This window comes from Stegostoma tigrinum, chromosome 5, assembly GCF_030684315.1.
Source record: "Stegostoma tigrinum isolate sSteTig4 chromosome 5, sSteTig4.hap1, whole genome shotgun sequence".
Lineage (NCBI taxonomy): Eukaryota > Metazoa > Chordata > Chondrichthyes > Orectolobiformes > Stegostomatidae > Stegostoma > Stegostoma tigrinum.
The window spans coordinates 20,447,612-20,471,236 of NC_081358.1; the positions used below are offsets into that span (position 1 = coordinate 20,447,612).

At 42.1% G+C, this 23,625-nt stretch overlaps 1 protein-coding gene across 2 annotated transcripts in view; it reads right to left on the reverse strand.

Annotated features, from left to right (window-relative positions):
* mib1 (MIB E3 ubiquitin protein ligase 1) overlaps positions 1-23,625 on the reverse strand; it is a 134,948-nt gene that overhangs the window by 108,052 nt on the left and 3,271 nt on the right. For both annotated transcript variants that reach the window (XM_048528907.2, XM_048528906.2), the window contains exons 2-3: positions 12,906-13,077; positions 10,347-10,476 (exon numbers count right to left, since the gene is read on the reverse strand). In XM_048528907.2, the coding sequence (XP_048384864.1) occupies positions 10,347-10,476; positions 12,906-13,077 (302 nt within the window). The remainder of the gene's footprint in view (positions 1-10,346; positions 10,477-12,905; positions 13,078-23,625) is intronic.

A 23,625-nucleotide genomic window follows, 5' to 3' on the forward strand; every position in this document is an offset into this window, starting at 1 on the left:
ACAGGAAAATGGACTATGTTTTAAATGTTAAAAAAATTGCAGCATGCTGCTGTGCAGAGGGACTTGGGTGTCCTTGTGCATGAATCACTGATGGTGGGATTGCAGGCAGGGCAGATATTTAAAAAGGCAAATGAAATTTTGTCTGCCATTGCTCGACGGATGGAGTTTAAAAACAGGGAGGCTATGCTGCAGCTGTATAGGGTCCTGGTGAGGCCACACCTGTAGTACTGTGTGCAGTTTTGCTCTCCTTACTTGAGAGGGGATATACTAGCACTGGAGGGGGTGCAGAGGAGATTCACTCAGTTGATTCCAGAGTTGAGAGGGTTAGATTATGAGGAGAGACTGAGTGGGCCGGGATTATACTCATTGAAATTCAGAAGAATGAGGGGAGATCTTATGGAAACATGTAAGATTACGAAGGGAACAGATAAAGTGGAGGCAGGGAGGTTGTTTCCGCTAGCAGGTGAAACTAGGACTAGAGGGCATAGCCTCAAAATAAAGGGAAGCAGATGTAGGACTGAGGTCAGGAGGATCTTCTTCACCCAAAGGGTTGTGAATCTGTGGAATTCCCTACCCAGTGAAGCGGTTGAAACTGCCTCACTGAATGTTTTTAAGGCAAGGCTAGATAAATTTTTGAACAGTAAAGGAATTAAGGGTTATGGTGAGTGGGTGCGTAAGTGGAGCAGAGTCTCAAAAAGAACAGCCATGATCTTATTAAATGGCGGTGCAGGCTCAAGGGGCCAGACGGCCTACTCCTGCTCCTAGTTCTTACGTTCTTATGTAAATGTAGCCAAAAACTGACCCTTGGAGCATCACACCCAGACCCATCCCCCTATAACCCGCCTAAGCTACTCATCCCTGAATACGACAGGCAATGTAGCATGGCCAAACCACCTAGCCTGCACATCTTTGGACTGTGGGAGGAAACTGGAGCACCCGGAGGAAACCCACACAAGACACAGGGAGAATGTGCAAACTCCACACAGACAGTTGCCTGAGAGTGGAATCAAACCCGGATGCCTGGTGCTGTGAGGCAGCAGTGCTAACCAGTGAGCCACTGTGCTGCCCTTGTGAGGTGTTGTTTCTCCAGCTTGCTTCACTGGAGAACTGCAGCGAGCCTGAGACGTAGATTTTGACCAAGTAACACAGTGGTGTGTGGAAGTTGCAGGCAACGAGAAGCCGAGTGTCTTTTTTGTGGACAGAACATAGGTGTTTGACAAAGTGGTCACCCAGTCTATACTTCGATTTGTCAATGTACAGGAGACCATATTGTGACCAGCGAATGCAGGAGACTGGGTTGTGTGAAGTGCAGGAAAAGCACTGCTTCACCTGGAAGGCGATCTTACTAGGATCATAGGTCGGCACAACGTCAAGGGCCAAAGGGCCTGTTCTGTGCTGTACTGTTCTATGTTCTATAACTTAGACTCTTAAGTAAAACAGAAAATGTTGGAGAAACTCAAGATTTGGCAGCACAGGAAGCGAGATTCCGTTAACGTGGAGTCTGACTGAATTGTTATATTAACATTCTCAAAATGTTAATTCTGTTCTCTTTCCATGGTTGCTATCAGACCTGCTGAACTTCTCCAGCACTTCATTTCACGTCCCCAGTATTCACAATACTTTGCTTTTATTCAAATCCTTTATTTTAAGCTCCTGATTGATGCAATTGTGACAAACTAGGTTAAACACAAAATACTGCAGATACCAGAAATCTGAAACAAACGCAGCGAAGGCTAGAGAAACTCAAGAGATCTGGCAACATTTGTGGGAGAGAAAAAGAATTAACGCTTCAAGTCCAACATGATTGTCCTTCAGATGAATTCAGGTCATGGGCTCAAAACTTTACCTCTGTTTCTACTTCCGCAGATGCTGCCGGACCTACTGAATTTCTCCAGTAACTTCTGCTTTTGTGAATTATAACATTTGTCATTTTTAGTGATATCCCATATGAAAATCTGGTCTATTGAGCCAGCTCTGTCATTAAAGATCATAGCTGATCTTTGCATGGACTCAGCTCCACATCCTTGCACTCACCATAACCCTTAATTCCTTTACTGTTCAAAAATCTATATTTGCCTTAAAAACATTCAATGAGGTAACCTTAACTGTTTCACTAGGCAGGGAATTCCACAGATTCACAACCCTTTGGGTGAAGAAGTTCCTCCTAACCTCAGTCCTAAATCTGCTTCCCCTTATTTTAAGGCTATGGCCCCTAGTTCTAGTTTCATTTGCCACTGGAAACAACCTTCCTACTTCTATACTAACTATTCCCTTCATAATCTTGAATGTTTCTCTAAGAACCACCCCCCTCATTCTTCTAAATTCCAGTGAGTATAATCCCAGTCTACTCAATGCTGCTCCTTGACAAGGGAGACAAAGAAAGTAAGAGCGTGGACAGCACATTAGCTGTTGAAACTACTTGATGCTTTTGACATGGCTTTTTTTTTGGCTAAGATCTTGGAAGAGATGTTCTATGTAAAAGGGACTGAAGAACACCACAACAGAATGTTTACATAAATAATCGGTCTTTGTGGATAACATACATTATCCGAACCTTGAAAGCGAGAAAGGCTCAGCAAGGATATAATCAGTTTGGAGCAGATGCTTGACAGGGGAAATTAATCTCTAAGCTCAGGCGGGTAGATAAATACTGGTCATCAACTGTCCAATCAATTCAATAAGAGGAATGTCTCAACAGAAAAATTACTGAAGGATCTTAAAAAAAGGCACTTCACCATGTACCGGTGGGAATATAAAATTGAGATTTTTATATCCACTGAATTTTTTATGAATACAATTTGTTTTCTTAAAAGAAAGCAAGCCTGTCAGTTGTAAGAGTCAAACAGATCAGCTACAAAATTCATTGAGAGCTGGTGATGTACACTGGGCCTTGTATTTAAGAGTGAATCTTACCCCGTTGAGTGCTTCTAGATAGAGAAGGGAAATGTGGAAGCTAATATCAGTTCTGAACTACAGATTTGCAAAAAACAATGCTCCCTCGAAGCTGCATAGCCAAGCAGCCACTCAAAGGTTCCACGCACACTGGTCATGCACGACATATTGACATTCACTTTTGGAAATCGCCCCACACACAGTGGGAAAAAAAACATAGGAAAACAATGAATAAAATCTTTACAAATTTTAATGGATTTTTTTTGCTGCCTGATTTAATATTTTGTTATCAGTGTGTGAAACAGCTGAGGTTCACCAATCTTCATTCAAAGACATGGATTCCATGTAACATATGAATTGAGAAATGCATGTCTTTGTGTTCATGGAAATATACATTGATTAATCTTGTACAAAGTTAACAAATCAATTATGAGGTACAATAAGGAAAACTTTCTGTTTCTGATACACCTCAAATATGCACATCAGACAACTCTGCACAACCAAAGCACATAGTTATCAATGCAATTTCCTTTCTGTTGGTGCTAGAAGCAAACTGGCATAATGTCTATTCTTAAACACTTCATGACAGGAATGACTGCTGATGACAGAGACTGATGGTAGAAGGTGTGCAAAAGATTAACACGTTCATACAAAACTAGCAGGGAAAAGGATCTGAGTTTATCTGGAAAAACCTCAAGGCATCACAAGCTACTTACTTCATTGGTTCTAAGCAGACTGCTCCCCCAACCTTGCAGCTAGGAAACTTGGAAGAAAATCCAGGCACAATATTTCACAAGACAGCAACTTCCTCTACGCCAGACTAATGCACTCAAACTTAAATAATAACACAACGGTAAGCACAGCAAGAAAACAAATCAGTAAATCATATCAGTACCCTAATCTCTTTCAAAAAGTACCTGGATCTACACCTCAAATGCAGGGTTATGGGCCATGTGCAGGAAGATTGGATTAGAAAGGGCCTCTGGAGGTCTTTGGGTTGGCATAGGCCAGATGGGCCAAATTACTCCCCCCACCTTGTATTGTAATATTTTTTGACCATAGAAACCTAAAAATGAAGTAGTTTAATCACCTTCCAGCTTATTGTCCGAAGTCCTCTAAAAGCAGTGCATCCATGTCTTTTTATTTTCCGAGGTTTTTTTTTCTCATGAATACTAAGGCAAACAGTAAGTTCGAAAACCTAACCACCTTGAGTGAAAAATAACAACTTTCATCTCATACATGTACAATTTATTTTACAACCAGACTTTATACTTACTGATCATCAGACGCCAATTCCGCCACCTCCAGCAAGATGCCTCCACTAGACACATATTCCCCTCCCCTCCATTGTCCGCCATCTACAGGGACCGTTCCCTCCGGGACACCCTGGTCCACTCTTCCTTCACGTCAACACCCCGTTACAGCCCCACAGCACCTTCCCTTGCAACCAGCAAGGGTGCAACACCTGCCCATTCACTTCCTCCCTCCCCATTATCCATGGGCCCAAATATAACTGCCAGATGAAGCAACACTTCACCTGCACTTCCCAGAATCTAGTCCACTGCATTCGCTGCTCACCATGTGGTCTCCTCTACATTTCGGGAAAATGTAACGTAGTCTAGGTGACCGCTTCACAGAACATTTACGTTCTGTTTGCAAAAATGGCCCTAAGCTACTTGCTGCCTGCCACCTCAACACACCCCTTGTTCCCTGACCAACATCTCTGACTTGCTGAAGTGTTTCAGCAAAGCTTAACAAAAGCTGGAAGAACAACACACCATTTTCTGTTTGGGGACCGTGCAGCCCTCCAGACTCAATGTCAAGTTCAATAATTTTAGGGCCTACACTCTCCCACGTCTTGCCCCCTATCCCACACACCAAGCCGGGTTATCACATAGCCTGCCATTACACACCACCTATTGTTAGGCCCCATTAACAGCTCTCCACCCTTCGAACCAGGTTGTTATCAACTTCTTCGTCTATCCAACTGCTCTTCTCTCTCTTCAGGCTCTATCCTATTGTTTACTACCCACCCCATCCCCACCCTATTTTCAGCATCTAAGCCTACATTTTCCCAGCTACCATCAGTTCTGAGGAAGGGTCACCAGATTCGAAACATCAACTCTGATTTTTTTTCTCCCCACAGATGCTGACAGACCTGCTGAGCTTTTCCAGAAATGTCTGTTTTTGTTTATACTTACTGACCTCTCTGATAACAGAAATTGTTCTTTCCTATTCACTGCATCTCGACCAGTGGTTCAGAGTGTGGTCAGCACATGAATGCTGATACTCAAAGTTCCTCCACAAAGTCTGCAGGAGGAGGATGTGGTCAACCACATTAAAATCTACAAACAGGTTCAACAGCGTAAGGAGAAAAAGTTTACCTTTGTCAAAGGATCTATTTATGATTTTGATTCATTCCCCTAAAGCTAAGATCAGAACAGTCCCTCCTTTGTTATACTTAGCACCTACTGACAAGAAACGTACTGAAAACATTAAGAATTCTGTGGCTTCTTTATCTTTTATGAATAGTTAATAGATTAGTTAAAAAGCTCCAATTATTGCCCAAATTTTTCTGTACCACAGCAAGTTTCCTCCATATTTTCTCAATCTCCCTCAAATTGTTTGGAGGTCCACAAAACGTATATCAATATCCAACAGTCAGATTACTCCTTTCCTCAGTTCACTATATTTGGCTTCATTTGATGCTGCTTCCAGGTGACTGGGAATTGTTTGCGTAACCAAGATTGTAAGAATCACACTTAATCTTTGTGAAATTGAAATTAGCCTATCCCACCGGAAACTCTGTAAGCAGCAATGTTCAGCTGTCTCTCTTTTTTTCCTTTAGTCAATTAGCTGTGATTGTTGTGATATCACACCTCTGTGCCCTCAGCTCATCTCTTGTTACTCACCAGACGCCTTGCTGGAGCACATATCACAAATCACTGAATAGGACTCCAGCGAGTACAGCTGGTACAGGTTCTACCATTGCTGAAATTAGTTTCAAAGCCCCTCAAATCTGAAGGTCTTCTCCCTGCATCACTGTTCCGTGCCACTCAAGTCACTCACACTGTCCTTCTCTACTGTATTCATTTGCATGTGACACTAAGTGTAATTTGGAGATACTACCTTTGCGAATTCCCCTGGGTACTCTGGTTTCCTCCCACAATCCAAAGGTGTGCAGGCTAGGTGAATTGGCCATGTTAAATTGCCCATAGTGTTCAGGGATGTGTAGATTAGGTGGGTTATAGGGGCATGGATCTGGGTAGGATGCTGAGGGTTGGTGTGGTCTTGTTGGGCAAAAAGGCCTCTTTCCACAATGTTGGGATTCTATGTTTATTTTTCAATTTCTTCTCTAGCTCTCTGAAACCTGCACGGAAGGCCTTACTCCACTTTCAAACCATGTCATTAGTATGGACTACCATCTCTGTAGTTTCTCCACTTTTAATGCCAGAAAATTCAACAGACATTCAGTGACAGCCCTGACCGTGACATAAAGGAGTCACACCATCCATTTGTTTCCATAACCATTAAATCCCATACAATTACTGCTTTGTTGACCCCCCTCCTCCCCATCACAGACCATGCTGTCAAAGTGGCTCTGATTGATAAAGTTGACAGTTCCTCAGGAAACTACAAAATCAAAGTTTAAAAAGTGAATACCAATTTTTTTTGGGGTGGGTGGGAGAGATACACTCAGGGGACTCTGACATTATCCACTGCTGCTTGGCTGTACAGCAGACACCTTGTCTCTCTCTGCCAGTGCACCAGGAAGCTGCAGCATAACTACATCCAGAAACTTACAACCTTTCAAATTCTGAGCTATCACATCACAGATAGCTCAGAAAAGGTTCGCTAGTCCAATTCAGAGGATGAGGGAGTTACGTTATGAGAAAAGGCTGTACTCATCAGTATTTGAAGTTTAAAAAGAACGCAGTTGAGGGAAATTAATGGTGAGCAGTTGTTTCCCCTCATGGGGGAATCTAGACTTAAAAGGACATAGTTTGAGAGTAACAGGCTGCCCAATTATGATAGAGATGAGGAGCTTTTCAATGAGCACCACATATTTCTGGAATAATCGGGCCAAGAGTTCTCGGAACGAAAAAATACAGCCTAATCAAAGATAACGTTGAGACTCTCTTGGCTTATGAAGAGAGTCAAAAAGTTGTCAGGAAAATGGGGAAAATGCAGTTGAGACCAAGATCAATCATGCTCTTACTGAAAAGCAGAGCAGCTCAAGGAATCATATACACTACACCTTTCCATAGTTCTTATGGTCTTACAAAGATGCTGAAACTCACTCTCTGCTCCCTCTTAGCTCTGGCTCACGATCCCTCACCATGCAATCTACCGGTGCCTACCCGACACATGGTGCATTTGTTCAGGTTGGTGGCTTTCCACCACCTTCTTTAGCAATAAGAGATGGGCAATAAATATTGGCTTCGCTAGCAACTCTCACATCTCTAACTAATTTTTTTAAATTGTCAAAATCCACTTGAGACAACAAGCAGAAAAACTATTTGGACAAAAAGGGTTAAACTGACGAGTCACTTGCAATGGCTGCATGTGGCGAGCCTGCAGATCATGAAAACAGTGAGACCAGAAGAATTGGCACCAGGAAATCTTTACAATGACTGATCAATCCAACCATCTCACAACTGGCTCTGAAAAAATTTTTATTTTAACCTGAAAATTGTTCATCAGCTATTACACTTTCAGCCTAACCATAGGTACTCCACATCTATGTATCCCACTCTAGCTCAGGAGAAAACCACAAACAGAAGCAACACAACCAGAAGCTCAGCACAGGCAAGTACCATGATTGACCATAGTCTAAAAGTTTCTAAATCTCTATATGCTTTGGCCTCAGCTGTCTCAGAATAGTCAGATCCCCCATCAGAGATGATACATGCAGCAAAACAGTAGGTGGGTACTTCTTAAATTACACAAACATAAAAGGCATTTAAGAGTGAAAATCATATCAAGCAAAGAGCAAAAGCCAATACAATAGATAAAGCTCAAATAAACCAAATTAACTGCGTGACACCCGAAAATTCATCTTCTGAACTAACAAAAACAATTTTCAGGATGAGATAACACGGTGTGAAGCTGGATGAACACAGCAGGCCATGCAACTTTAGAGGAGAAGGCAAGTTTGATGTTTCGGGTCAAGACCCTTCTTCAGAAATGGGATGGGGGGGGAGGAATTCTGAAATAAATAGGGAGACGGGGGACGTGGATAGAAGATGGTTAACGGAGAAGATAGGGTGAGGGGAGACAGACAGGGCAAAGAGGTGGGGTTACAGCCAGTAAAGGTGACTGTAGGTGGGGAGTTAGGGAGCAGATAGGTGGGCCCAGAAGGGACGGACAGGTCAAGGAGGCGGAATGAGGTTAGTGGGTAGGAGATGGGGGTGGGCCTTGAGGCGGGAGGAATGGTTAGGGAAGTGGGGACTAGCTGGGCTGGTTCTGGGATGTGGTAGGGGGAGGGGAGATTTTGAAGCTTGTCAAGTCCACATTGATACCCTTGGGCTGCAGGGTTCCCAAGCAAAATAGGAGCTGCTGTTCCTGCGTCTTTTGGGTAGCATCATTGTCGCAATGCAGGAGGTCCAGGACGGACATGTTGTTTGAGGAGTTGGGGGGTGGGGGGGTGAAATGGTTCACGACTGGGAGGTGTAATTGTTTGTTGTGAACTGAGCGTAGTTGTTCCACAAAGCGGTCCCCAAGCCTCCACTTGGTTTCCCCGATGTAGAGGAGGCCACAACGGGAACAGCGGATACAGTATATCACATTAACAGACGTGCAGGTGAACATCTGTTTGGTCTGGAAATGGCATTTCCCACAACTCATCCTTCACACCCCCTATCCGCAACAATAGCCAAAACAGAATCCCCCTCGTCTTCACGTACCAGCCCACCAACCTCCAAATTCAACGCATCATCATCTAACATTTCCACCATCTGCAATCTGACCCCACCACCAAAGACATTTTTCCCTGCCCAGCCTTATGTGCTTTCTGGAGGGACCACTCTCTCCATGACTCCTTTGCCCGCTCCACACTCCGCTCCAGCCCCACCACTTTTCTCTGCAACCGAAGCAAGTGCTACACCTGCCCCTATACCTCCCCGCTTCATCCCAATCCCAGGCCCTAAGAAGACTTTGCACATCAAACAGATGTTCACCTGCACATCTGTTAACGTAATATACGGTATCCGTTGTTCCCATTGTGGCCTCCTCTACATCGGGGAAACCAAGTGATGGCTTGGGGACCACTTAGTTTACAACAAACAACTAAACCATTCAGTTGCGAACCATTTCAACTCTCTCCCCCGACTTCAAGCTTCAAAATCTCCCCTCCCCCAACCACATCCCAAAACCACTTCCCTAACCATTCCTCCCACCTCAAGCCCCACCCCCATCTCCTACCCACTAACCTCATCCCGCCTCCTTGACCGTCCGTCCCTTCTGGGCCGACCTATCCCCTCCCTAACTCCCCACCTACATTCACCTTTACTGGCTCTAACCCCACCTCTTTGACCTGTCTGTCTCCGCTCACCCTACCTTCTCCTTTATCCATCTTCTAGCCACATCCCCGTCTCCCTATTTATTTCAGAATCCCCTTCTCCTTCCCCACTTCTGAAGAAGGGTCTCGACCCGAAATGTCAAACTTTCCTGCTCCTCTATGCTGCTTGGCTGCTGTGATCATCCAGCTTCACACTGTGTTATCTCAGATTCTCCAACATTGGCAGTTCCTACTATCTATACAACAATTTTAAGGTTGATTTTGATTTACTCAAGTATTTGAAAATAGCTAAAAAAAAGGTCTCTGGTGGGGCAGGGGAAAGTGACCCTTCCCCTAAGCCCCACCTGCACCAGAAGTGTGTGATAACATTTCCGAAGAGGTTGATCAGAAAAGTTAACATTTCAGTCCCAATCATGATACATCTGAGCTATGATATTGTTACCTACTGCTTTTCACAGGAACATGATAGGCTAAATTTTAAGACAATCATTATGTTTTAAAATGTAAACAAAATTTTCTTAAAACTAACTTCACAAGCACTTATGACCATCACCTCTAACTGCACTAAAATGAAACAATAAAAGGTATAAGGCAAATCATAATCTGACTTCTGCATCCTATATTCAAGAACTGTCCAAGTAGAATGCATTCCAAAAAAATGACGGTCAGTACAAATTCACATAATGCTTGCCGTACTATCATACAATCTTCTTTATCTGCACTTATTAGTTACAATACAGTTGATTTCCAAGTGCACAACATATGTCACAGCATTAAGTAAACTTGTACCTTCTATGTGCGTCAACTTTTTAACTTTTAACTCTGTAAGAAAAGCTACACCAACTTTAGGACAGGACTTCAAACATGCTTTCACTGAAGCACATAATTGTTGCAACACTGATCAAATCTAAACTGTTGTTAAGCAATCACTCACCTTTCCCCTGCGCCCGTTGCCTCCGTCCTGGTCCTCCCACTGCCAGTCCACTCCGCGCACCACTCGTGCACCTGCAAAAATCCCTCTTGCAGTTATCTTCTTTGACTTTCGTCGAGACTCCAACAAAACTCTAATCAAAAGGAAAATGAAAATTAAATTCTTAAGAAAAAGTATACTTGATTTCCACACATCCAGAAAGGCAACACTTTGTACGCCACTTTCCTTGCTAACTTATTCCATTAAGTATCAAGTGTCTTCTCTTTAGGTCTCCCTAGGTCGCAAACAAAATTAAAACAGCGTTCAGTTCGGCCAAATCAAAATTAGTATCATGTCTGAATCTTAATTTTAGACTTCCTTGTATTTTGAATTATCCACTTTTCATCAAACAAGTCCAAAAGTCACCGTAACAACTACCCTCTGTCTCATATGTCCAAATCAATTTTATAACCAACTTGCCAAGTCATCATGGATTTTAAACAACTTCATCTTTTGGATCAGCTTACCATGAGACCTTATCCAAGACTTTGGTAAAGTTCATGCAAACAACATCTACTGCTCTATCCTTATCAATGAAATTTGTCACTTCCTCAAAAAGCTCAAGTTTGAGACAAGACCACCCCACATAAAGCTATGCTGACTGTCCCTAACATTAAGCTTGCAGACAACAAGAAAGTTGGATGAGTTGTGGAAAGTGAAGCAGATTATCAAAGGATACAGCAGGATTACAGATCAGTTGTAAAGTTGGGTAAAGCAGCATGCCAAATTCCTCCTTCACCACCTTGTCTTCATGTGACGCCATTTTCAAGTTCTGCCCTGGTTTGTCTTATCAAAACACAAAACCTCACATTTATCAAAATTAAACTCCATCTGCCATCCCTCAGCCCACTGGCACAGTTAATCAAGATCCCATGGCACTCTCCGATAAACTTTTCTCATGTCCACGATACCACCAATTTTGGTGTCATCTGAGTGCTTCCTGTATTCTCATCCAAATCATGTATGTAAGTGACAAACAACAGTGCACCCAACACGGATCATTGCAGAATCCTGCTGGTCACAGGCCTACAGTCTGAAAAACAATGTTCCTCCACCACCCTCCTACCCATCAAGCATGCATAAGCAGAGACTATAGCCATGTTTGAAACACATTTAGACAGACACATCAATAGGCACGGAATGGTGCCATTGGGGCGGGTGCAAACAGATCAGATTAGTTCAGAATAGCATCATGGTCGGCACAGGCATGGTGGGCCAACGGGCCCCTTTCTGTGCTGTACTGTTCTATGTTTTATATTAACAAATGACCAGGATATTCTGTTTCTGAATATACAAACCCTCTTCTTTTTCAGCATTACTGTGCAATTTGCTATTTCACAGCTTCCTAAGGATCACAGATTAAAAGGGAGAAAGGTCAGATGCTCTTTGGTGACAGTGGTTCTATGACTTCAAATCAATTTGGAATATGAAAACACATTTAAAAGGTGAATTAGCTCTAACCCCTGAATTTAAACAGAATGACATTCTCAACTGGATCATATTTCTTCAACACGCAATTGTCTGGATGCATTAATCGTAGACTCTCGCAGACAGGCCAATTTTAAGCCATAGCCAGTAGCAATAACAATACATTCAAAAGCAAGTTCCCACTTCATTACAAGAAGTTTCCGCATGGACACTAGTTAAGTTATTTGAGCATATCAAACAGTATTAGCAAGTAATGTCAACTCAGTGAAACTTAGGTTAGATCACCAATATTCTTAAGAATGAGTGTCACAATGCAGTTGCAACACACAAAGATCTGCACTGAGAAAATAATTTCGGAAAAAGGACAAATTTAAAAAATAAATATGAATTAGTGCTGGCAATTCAAGTGATCACATGGGTGAAAAGTCAGTTTGCACAATCTGACAGATCTGACCAATACAGCTTTCACATTAAACACCTCTCAAGTCTGCTATAATTCTTGGGACAAAATCCTGGAACTCCCTCCCAAATGGCATTGTGGGTTTATCTATTGCAAATTGACCACAGTACAAGACGGCAGCTTACCACTACCTTCTCAAAGGGATAGGCAATACATACTGGCCCAGGCAGTGACATGCACATCCCTGAATGAATCAGATACTTAAGCAGACATTATCTACATGCAGACATCATTAATGAGTACTGGAAACTGATGTAACCAGAATTGGAAGATCACATCAGAGTTGACCTTAAACCAGTCTCATCCAACTTGAGCATACTATGAATCTATTGGATAAATGGTGACACTGCATAGAAACATTTGGTCAATATTCCCTCCCCTAACCAAAGGTCACAAATGCTGAACGCAGTGGCCAATCACCAGCTCAGGGCAGCCAACTTAACAGGGCAGGAATTAATCCTTGGGCACTGGGGGTCTATATAGCCCAATTACTCACTAAATAAACTGATTCCACCAATTTTACTTCAAAAATAATGCCATGATCTAACCATTAAAGCAGCACTGAACTCGCACTACAGAAAAATCAGAGTAAAGCTTCTTATCGTAAAGAAGCTACAATTCTTCTGTAAACTTACCTCTCACTACCAGGAATGGTGATCCTATAGAACCTGTGCCTCAGGTGGTGCTTATCGCCATGGTAACAAACCGTACAAAGGTCATAATTGGTGCACTCTGCACACTTCCAACGAATGCCAATAATCGGTTGCTGACGACATGTATCACACATTGTCCCGTCATGTTTGATCCCTTTTTATAAAGGAGATGAAATAAGAGGAAGTTAGCAAAGTTTCAGTGTAAATTAACACAATTTGTCTTGTTCTTAGTCCAAGCGACCAGATATACTCTGTTGGACCTGATGGTTCTCTACATAAATTAGGAAAACAGTAAAAGGAGCAGCCCATTGAGCCCTTCAAGTCACTCAATTAGGTTTGATCTGACCGTACAATGCTCTGTAACTCTTAGAATCCTCAACTAACAAAAATCTATGAATTAGTCCCAATTTAAATCGAACTGTTCTCATTGTCCTGCCATCAATATTCAAGGAACATAAGACAATGCTCGCAATTTAACCCTTCCTGTCACATTTTCATTCTGTGCTACATAGACTTGTAAATCCTTAATGAGGTGTAGTATCCTGAATGCAATACAATACTCCAGACAAGATCTAATTAAGCCTCAGTATAGTCATAGCATAATACCATTCCTTTTTTATTCTGCCTCTCATGAGATAAGCACAAATAGTCTAACAGCATTTTAAACTTTGTATTATGGAACCTGTCCAGTGATTTTTAAATTTCAACCCCCCAATTTCATGAACACTCCGTTCCCAGCTGCTCATTATTTAGAATATATTGGTCAAGATGGGTCCAAAGTGAATGACCACACATTTTGCCTGCGCTAAATTCCATTTGCCAGTCCAGTTAAATCTATCAAGCACCACCATGGAACATTCTGATACTTTTGCTCATTGACTACACCACCTAAGTATTGCCAACAAACTTAAATATATTCAGTCAGCTAAGACTTTTACAAACATAGACAAAACAATTGCTCCCAGAACATATCAGTAGGAGGATGATTGGTTATATCCTGTCAATTTGAGTACATACCCATTTTTGCTACTCTATCTGCTACATCTCCACTAATTCTATCCCCAGACCAAAAGGTTGCCCCAATTCAACATTGTCACTTTTTGTTAATAGTAGAGTTAACAGTTATGAACAGTTGAAAAAATTAACACTCTCTCTTTCCACAGATGCTGCAAGACCTGTTGAGTTTCTACAGCATTCACCTGGTTTGTTCCAGATATCTAGCATCCAAAGTATTTTGCTTTTATCCTTACTATGTTACCTCCTCAAAAAAAATCAAGGTGTGTTCAGTCGTACTGTCCCAAATAAAAAGATTTTAACAATTTTCCCATAACCTATTCTCCCCAAACAAGCCCATAAACATATCAGCTTACCTTTTACTCTTTTTAAAGTGCTGAAAACATTTAGCAGCACTTGTGTCCTGAGTGAAGGAATGGAATGGGAATTAAGCAGAAAGAACTCATGGGAAATAGCAGTCCCCAGGATTTAGACTTCTATTGCTGTCCAATCCCCCACACGTTTTGAGTAGAACTTAAACGATAAGCCATACATACCAGCACTTGCTTCGTCCAAGGTATCTTTCACAAAGATTTCACAAACAAGACAAAGTACAGACTTGAGCCAAACCATGTTTGATGTTACAACATATGAGATACTAGTTAACTGTGCACAATCTGAAGAAAAGTGTGATGGTGAACTGGGCTTGCTTCCATTGCAGAAACTCAAACCAGTTCTTTCAGATGTTCTATGCAGATAAAGTCCAGATTTTTGTAATGCCGTATTTGAACAACAAAAAAATTAAGCAAGTCATTTCAGTTAAATTCTACTTGCAAAGCAAACCATTAGGACAAAGTGATCAATGCTAGAGATAAGTTGGGAGATGAGACGGAATCTGGGAGGGGATGGAGGAATAAACAATTTAGCATTTTAAACACGAATAAACGTAGCTTTCACAACAGAAGAAATTACTCAAATTAGATGTATTTCTGGACCCACGAGTACATTTCTGGTTAACTGCTACTTAACAGTGAGATTGGGATCACTCGTACTCTCAATTACTGATTGCAGCCCGCATGTCAAGAATCAGGGGTTTAACGTTTTTATTCCTTGAGCAAATAGGACTGGCATTCTGAACAGAAAGCCTGCTAACAAAAGCAAATCTGGAAAAATTTCAACAAGTCTGGCAGCATCTGTGACGGTAAAAACAGAGTTAACATTCAGGTCTGGTGACCGATCCTCAGAAAGCCTGCTAAACTTAGAAAGGAAGCCTTAATTAAATCATCATCCAAGATCACAGTTTCAACCATGGCACAAACTGCAGTTTGAAAATCCTAACTCAGACTAAAATTCCGAGAATATGCAAAAAATAATTTATAACAAATTTTCTAGGAAGTAGATCTTTAAGTTGATACCATCGTGAGTTATGGACCACACCAGACCCCATCAAAATATTTTCAGGTAGCGTAGACCCCAACAATATTTGCCTTTAAAATAAGACAAAGAGAGTGCTATTTTTCAGATGGAATTCAACTGGGCAAACTACTCAATATTAAGCAAAACACAATTTATTCAACACTATAGTAAAAATAGAGCTAAAGAAAGAACTTAGAATAACTTAATTCTATTGGAACACTTAACAGAACAATAGATGCATTAACAATTGCAAATTAACTGTTCCAATATAGTAACATCTCATAAAAATCCCTGTTGACAAAAAATATCTCACCTCACGTGCAATCTAGCAGCTTAGGAAGAGAACCCCCAACTTTTGGCTGGGACCAAGAGAGGGAAAAATAGCTTCCACTTCTTCAAGCCCATAACACCAATTACTTCAGCTAAACCTTAAAAAAAACTAGAACTTACGATCTTAAACAGCTGGCCATACCATTCAGGCTGCTTCTATTGTTTCTTTCAAAATATCCAAGGCCTCTCAAGTTATTCATCTTCTCATAGACTACTCAGCACCTGTCCCCCAACTTCTCTTTAAAAGAAACCAGGACAAAACAGACCTTTTAAAGCCACAGCATCATCGCGCATGTCAGTTAACTGCTTTAAAAAACCCTTGATGAGCTGCAAGTCATAATCAGTAACTAGAGAAATAAACAAAACATTGTGAAAGTTTAGGAAAAAATATTTTCAGATGGAATAATGAAAGGGTAAAGTTAGATTCATATTCTAGACTTTACACTCAATTAGGATGGAAGGGGAAAAAAAATTCAGTTGTCTTACAAACTTAATATGCAGCTGTTGACTTGGTTGAAGAAAGTAATCACAAAACTAAACTTGGAATGAGAAGGCTTGATATGTTGTATGCCTGAATACTTTGCAAGTTCCCTGACAATTGAGTCAATTGAAACTCTTACACTAAGTGGAAGTTCTTTAATTTAACAACTTGACTGTACAGTCCCTATTGCTTCAGATCATGAGCTAGACATGATATTAATACATTCACTGCCAAAATTAAAAAAGATCCAGATGTCCGAGGGAAAGAGGAAAAAAGGAGACACTTGCTAAACCACAACTACTGTTGCAACTGTATTAAATTCAGTTATAATCAAATTTCCATGTCCCATTTGCCACAGCTGAAGCTCTGGGCCACTAGCAATTTGTGAAGCACAAGGCAAAAGAGAAGACAAATCTTCAGAACGCTCAAGAGCAAAGAGACAAACTGACCTCACCTGAACAAGGAAGTCTAGAGAAAACAATAATGCTGAATTTAATGTGAACACAAATTAATTGTGGTCATACTTCTATTTTGAGTTTGCTTACACTAAATATCTAATTTAATGGGCTAGGGCAAAATTGGACAACACTGTATGACAGCAACTACTGAGGTTAACAGTGTGAAGCAGCTAAATTTAACAATTAAAATTACACAAATCATAATAGCTGAATATGTGGCCCAGATACTCCAAAAATGGTAGCAGCGTTGACTAGAGTTGCGCATCAAGACCACGTTTAAACCTCGATTCAGTTAACTTCAAGGGAATTGCCCAGGAAACTTAAAACTTCTGATGAGCAATACTAAGTCGAGAACTCTTCAAAATAGCTCCTTAAAGTCAGAGAATTACAATTCATTTAAGCTAATTGTTTGAGAAAAGTGAGAAGATTGAAACCTTGCTCCACGCATTCTGTCTGGGTACTGTTGAAGCTGGTAGCCCATCAGGTGACAGATACAACAGCAGTCATAGCAGGGGCACCACGGCTGCCTTGCTGTCCAGGGAGGAAAGACCAAGCATAGAACAATAGTACTTGGAGATATGGTAGTCAGGCAGCGAGAGACTCACCAGATATTTACAACCCTGGTGCCTGGGTCATGGACGGCTGTGAGCTGGCACAGGGCATCCTGAAAGTGGAGGGTGAACAGAAAGAAAGCATTGTCCACCTTGAAATATGTAGGAAGAGTGAAAATGTTCTGCAATGACAATTCAGTGAATTAGACAGTAAACTAAGAAGCAGGACCTCAAAGGTAGTAATCTCAGGATTACTCTCCATGTTACATGTGTGGATTGGAAGAGAGACATTGCACAATTGAACACATGGCTAAACAGTAGGGGGAGGGCTTCAGATACATGGCTCATTGGGATGCCTTCCAGGGAAGGGTGGATTTGTACAAGGATGAGTTGCACCTAAACTGGAGAAGCACCAATATCCTGGCAGGGAAGTTTGAAAATGACAGTGGGAAGGGTTGACTCGAGTATGGCAGCCGGGTGAGAATAAGGTCAACAAGTATAGAGACCGGAGATGAGCTTCAGACTAAGGAAAACATCACTAAAAGGAAGAGTAGTATAACAGGTAAGACGGATGAACTTACAGACTGGATTAATGCATGTAATTATGATATTGTTGCTATCACAACACATGGTTGAAAGAGGGGCGGGACTTGCAGTTTAATGTTCTAGCATATTGATCTTTTAGATGAGACAGAAGAGGAAGCAAAGGAAATGAGGTAATTGCATTACTGGTAAGGGAGCAGATCACAGCTATAGTGAGGAAGGACAATCTGGGTGGATCCTGCAGCAAGGCATTATGAGTAGAGCTCAGGAATAGGAACATAGAACTTAGAACAATACAGCACAGAACAGGCCCTTCGGCCCTCGATGTTGCGCCGGCCTGTGAACTAATCTAAGTCCATCCCCCTACACTATCCCATCATCATCATCCATATGCTTATCCAAGGACTGTTTAAGTGCCCCTACTGTGGCTGAGTTCACTAAGGAAGGATGCAATTACATTGCTGGGATTGTACTACAGACCTCCCAGATGCCAGCGGGAGACAGAGGAAGAGACGGGTGGTTCAATTCCACCCTCAGGCGACTGTCTGTGCGGAATTTGCACATTCTCCCTGTGTCTGAGATAACAAGGTGCAGAGCTGGATGAACACAGCAGGCCAATCAGCATCAGAGGAGCAGGAAGGCTGATGTTTCGGGCCTAGACACTGGTCCCCCCCCACACACAGTCTAAAGATGTGTACGCTTTGAAGGGTTCTGAGGAAGGGTCACCAGGCCCAAAACGTTAACTCTGATTTTTTGTTTTCTTCACAGATTCTGCCAGACTTGCTAAGCTTTTCCAGCAACTTCTTTCTGTTCTTGTTCCTGATTCACAGCATCCACGGTTCTTCCGGTTTTTATTTAGGAAGTATCTGGGGCCTTAACAGATATCTTTGTCTCCTCTTTGGCCTCAGGCAAAGTTCCAAAGGACTGAAGAATGGTCAACTTTGTTCCTTTGTTTAAGAAGGGAACTAGAGATTACCCAGGTAATTACAGGCCACAGAGAATGACGTCAATGGTGGAAAGCTGTTGGAGAAGATATGAGAGACAGGGCATATTCGCATTTAGAAGCAAATGGACTTGTTAGTGGTATCTAGGATGGGTTTGTGCAGGGAAAGTCATGTCTCACCAAGCTGATTGTGTTTTTTTGGGGAGGTGACAAGAACAAATGATGAAGGAAGGGCAGCAGATGTGTCTACACAGATCTTACTAAGACATTTGATAAGTTACCACGTGGCAGCTGGTATAAAAGATAGAGTATCATGGGAACCAAGGTGTGACGGCTAGATGGATACAAAACTGGCTTGGTCATAGAAGGGAGAGTACAGCTGTGGAAGGGTGCTTTTCAGAATGAAGATCAGTAATTCATGGCGTTCTGTTTGTTTTATACGCTCCGAAGGAAAATGTAGGTGGCCTGATTAGTAAGTTTGCAGATGACACCAAAATTGGCAGAGTTTCAGATAGTGAGGTGGATTGTCAGAGGACGCAGCAGGATATAGACAGATTGCAAATTTTGGCAGAGAAATGGCAGATAGAGTTTAATTCAGACAAATGGGCAGCGATGCATTTTGCAATATCAAATTCAGGTGCAAATTGTGCAATTTTTAAAAATTTACTCATGTGATGAGGCCGCCTCCAGTTAGGCTAAAATTTATTGCCCGATCCATAACTGCCCAGAGGACAGTGAAGAGTCAACCATATCACTGTGGGTCAGCAGTCACATGTGGGCTAGACCAGTTAAGGGCAGCAGATTTTGTTCCCTGAATGAATGAGTTCTTCCTGACAAATCAATGGCTTCATGGTCATCATTTAATTATTAATTCCAGATTTTTTTGTACTGAATTCGAATTCCACCATCTGCCATGGTCAGATTTGAACACAGGTCCCCAGAACATTATCTGGGTCTCCGGATTAATAGTCTAGTAATAATACCACTAGCCCATCACCTCCCCCGTGGCAGGAGCACTGACATACAGTGGGACCTGGGCCTACAGGTCCGAAGATCCCTGAAAGTGGCAACACAGGTCGATAAGATGGTCAAGGCAGCACACAGCATTCTTGCCTCCATCTGCCGGGCCATCGAATATAAAAGTTAGTAAGTTACATTACAGCTGTCTAAAACTTTAGTTAGGCCACATTTGGCATACCGTATGCAGTTCTGGTCGCCACATTACCAGAAGGACATAGATGCTTTGGACAGGGTGCAGAGAAGGTTTACCAGGATGTCGCCTGTTGTGGAGGCTTTTAGTTATGAGGAAAGTTAGATAAACTTGTTTTCACTGGAAAAAGAGAGGCTGGGGAATGAACTAATAGAGGTCTACAAAATTATAGGTGACATAGATAGTGTTGATGGTCAGAGGCTTTTTCCCAGGGTGGAAAGATCAGCTACAAGAGGGCACAGGTTCAAGGTGAAAATGGAAAATTTTAGGGGAAAAAATGTTCAAATAAAGGGTGATACAATGTGAAGCTGGATGAACACAGCAGGCCAAGCAGCATCTCAGGAGTTGCTTGGCCTGCTGTGTTCATCCAGCCTCACATTGTATCATCTTGGATTCTCCAGCATCTGCAGTTCCCATTATCTCTGATACTATTTCAAATAAAGGGTTATGGGTACCTGGAATGCACTGTCAATGGAGGTGGTGAAAGCAGGCAACTTAGCAACATTTAAGGCGTATCTCGATGCACACATGAACAGTAGGTGAACAGAGGGGCAGAAACAGCGTATGAAGGGTCTAGGCCCAAACCTCAGCTTTTGTGCTCTTAAGATGGTGCTTGGCCTGCTGTGTTCATCCAGCTCCACACTTTGTTATCTCGGATTCTCCAGCATCTGCAGTTCCCATCATCTCTGATGGGCATTAAATAGTGGGTCTAAATAAGATGACAGAATCAGTGCAGGCTTGGAGCGCTGAAGGGTGTGCTCCTGTGCTGTATTATATTGTATTTTAATACTGTACTCTGGGTAACTTTTAAATTGGAACCCAACTCATCACAGACCCACCATCTGACAAACCCACATCAAAACCCACCAAAATCATAACCAGACTTCGCACCTCATCCACCCCCTCCATCCAAACATGGCATTCACCTCTCACTCTTCAAACTGGATCTAACAACCCTGTCTAACCCAAACTAGGTCCTAAACCCATACCATGGATCCAAATCAGACCCATCCCACCAACACTGCTGACCCAACTCAACATCCACACCCACCAAAACCACAAAACATCAACACTTATCCCAAACTAACACCAACGCCTTACCCTCCCCAGACCCACATTCTACTGCCTAAAACACTTGTTCCAATCTAATACTGGCCCATTTGATCTCTGAGCCAACTCAGCTCAAGTCCCAACCCATCGCTACACTACCCATGGCTTGACCACAACTCCAGCCTGGTCTGACAGCTTCTCCTGATCCAACCACTAAACTCCCTACCCAACAATATGACCAGTTGGCCTGATCTGATACCCACATAATGACCTAATAAAGTATCCATTCCACACTCCCCAACCAGACGTGATTCTCCATGTCCATCCCAAAACTTACACCTGACCTGACAACAATGGGCTTTACCCAGGCTAAAACCACAACCTTTCCAATGCCTACACTGTCCGACTCTGGCCTGACGCCACCCAGTAACCACCTAACATCCAACCCATACTCAAAACCCCCAGCTCTACAACACAAAGCCATTGCTCAAATACTAACCTGACAGCCCTATCCCCAACTAACCCTAAGCCATTCATTCCCAGCACCCCAAAACTGAACAAATCCAGTTTCCTCAACCCAACATGCCCCCTAATCCCAACACACAGCCCTCACTCATCCCCTCAACCCAATCAAAATACCAGACCCAGCAGACATCGAGTACACTCCCTCAAACCTAACCAAACTGCCTCCACATTCTGACCCCAAATGCTCCCCTAGCAATAACTTCACACAGCTTGATGCCCACTCACCCAACCCTATCCCACTACCACAAATCCCACTCCAACCCAACACCCATCCCTTTAACCAACCCCAAACTGACCACAAACTCCATGTCAGTCTGAACCAATGCCAACCTGACACCTAACCCCAACTTAACAACCACAATCCATGCCTTCAATCTGATCCATCTCCAATGCCCTCTCTGGTCTGCCATTCACCATCACACTTCTTCCTCAAAAACCATAACACTTGCCTTGACCCAACTCCAAAATCCCTGCCCAAATTTGCTGAATGTCAAATGTTTCCATTTAAAGCTGTGGTTCTGTGCTTTGTGATCCCTCAGTTTACACACTTGCCATAAAACCCAAGGCAATATATTCAAGCATTGCATATATCAGCAGTTTTTCAAAGTTATTTGATAAATTGTTCAAAACGCAACAGGTAGAAATCTTGTTGGAAATCACACAAGTAGTCTACAGTCATAGCTCACATATCCAAAAAACGTATTTCAATACCACAGTGTCACGCACAGGCGTCAGCAGGATGGTTTACAAGAGAAGCTCCAAAGCTCCTGGACTGTTTACCAGGATCATACAAAACACGGATGGTTGTACAGCAATACTGCAGCTCATTCAACTCAGCATTGTGCTTTTAATATTGAATAAATTTAGGTGAAACAATTTTGATGTTCATTACGCTTATTCACTTGGCTGGTCTAACGAATAGCAAGAGCATATATATTAGTTACATTATCTGGGTTTCTGGTAAGTCGCAAAACTATCACATAAACAAATTGTTTGCTTGCGGGAGTCATTGTTAGACCTTGAAGGAGGATGCCTCAATTGTAGGAAAACAGACTCAAAGAGGAATAAACAAAGATCAGTTAATTATGTGACAGTAGTGGTCCAGCATTACCTTAAAGGTGTTAGAATTAGCATGTGGACTAGTATTGGTCCAACTGATGGACTATGCTTGAGAGGCTGCTCAATGCAACGAGAATCCAAAACATATCCTGCTCCACTTCAGGCACAAGAAGGATTCTCTGCACCTTTCACTTCAATGATCCCCAGGTTTACTGAAGCCAGCCCTGCTCTCAAAACTAGTCACAATTGAAAATCTTTGCCAAACATCTATATACAGGCTTTCAAAGAGATTCTTCAGACTAAACTAAGCCAAAAAGACCCATATCTGAAGAACAGTCCTGATCCGAAACCTCAATTTTCCTGCTCGTCTGATGCTGCCTGGCCTGCTGTGCTCCTCCAGCTCCACACTGTGTTATCTTGAGCCGAAATTGGTTCTTTTGGGAACATGATCATTAACAGACGTGTTTCAACAAATTCTGAAGAGCTTTTCAAATTACCTTTAATGTACAGAAAATGTTAATAGTTTCTCTTACCACTGATACTGCTGAATATTTCCAAGCGTTCACTGATTTCATTTTGAATGTCTTGATTTGTTGTCTGAGTCTACTTCAATGCGATTTGTTGTTTAACTAGCATGCTGACATCACTGCTGCGGCCTTTTTGGGCACACCTCACCACTTTGTCCTAAATTTAAGCGCCTATGAAGAAAAGGGGAGTCCACGACAGAGATCCCAAACTTCGTCACTGCCATTGTGTCATTTCTGACCACAAATACAGGGCCCACAGATTGAGAATATAAACAAATACTAATACCAACACCTTTAAGTTAATGTTGGACCACTATTGTCATATAATTAACAGTTCTTCCATCGTGAATTGGAATATTCCTTGAATAAAGTTGAGACCAAAAAGTCCTACAGCTCAAATGATTGACTGAAGAGGAGATATGGAACTCATATTTATATGGAGCCATTCACAGTCCTGGTTACACATCAAAAGTAATTAATTGTACACATGGCATGTTCTGTTTGCCCAAGAACAATAATGTACAGCAGCAAGGCCTCAGAAACAGTGAGTGGCCTACATGTCCAACTAAAGTATTTTGGAAGAGGAAAGAAAAGTGAGGGATGAAATTCTGACAGG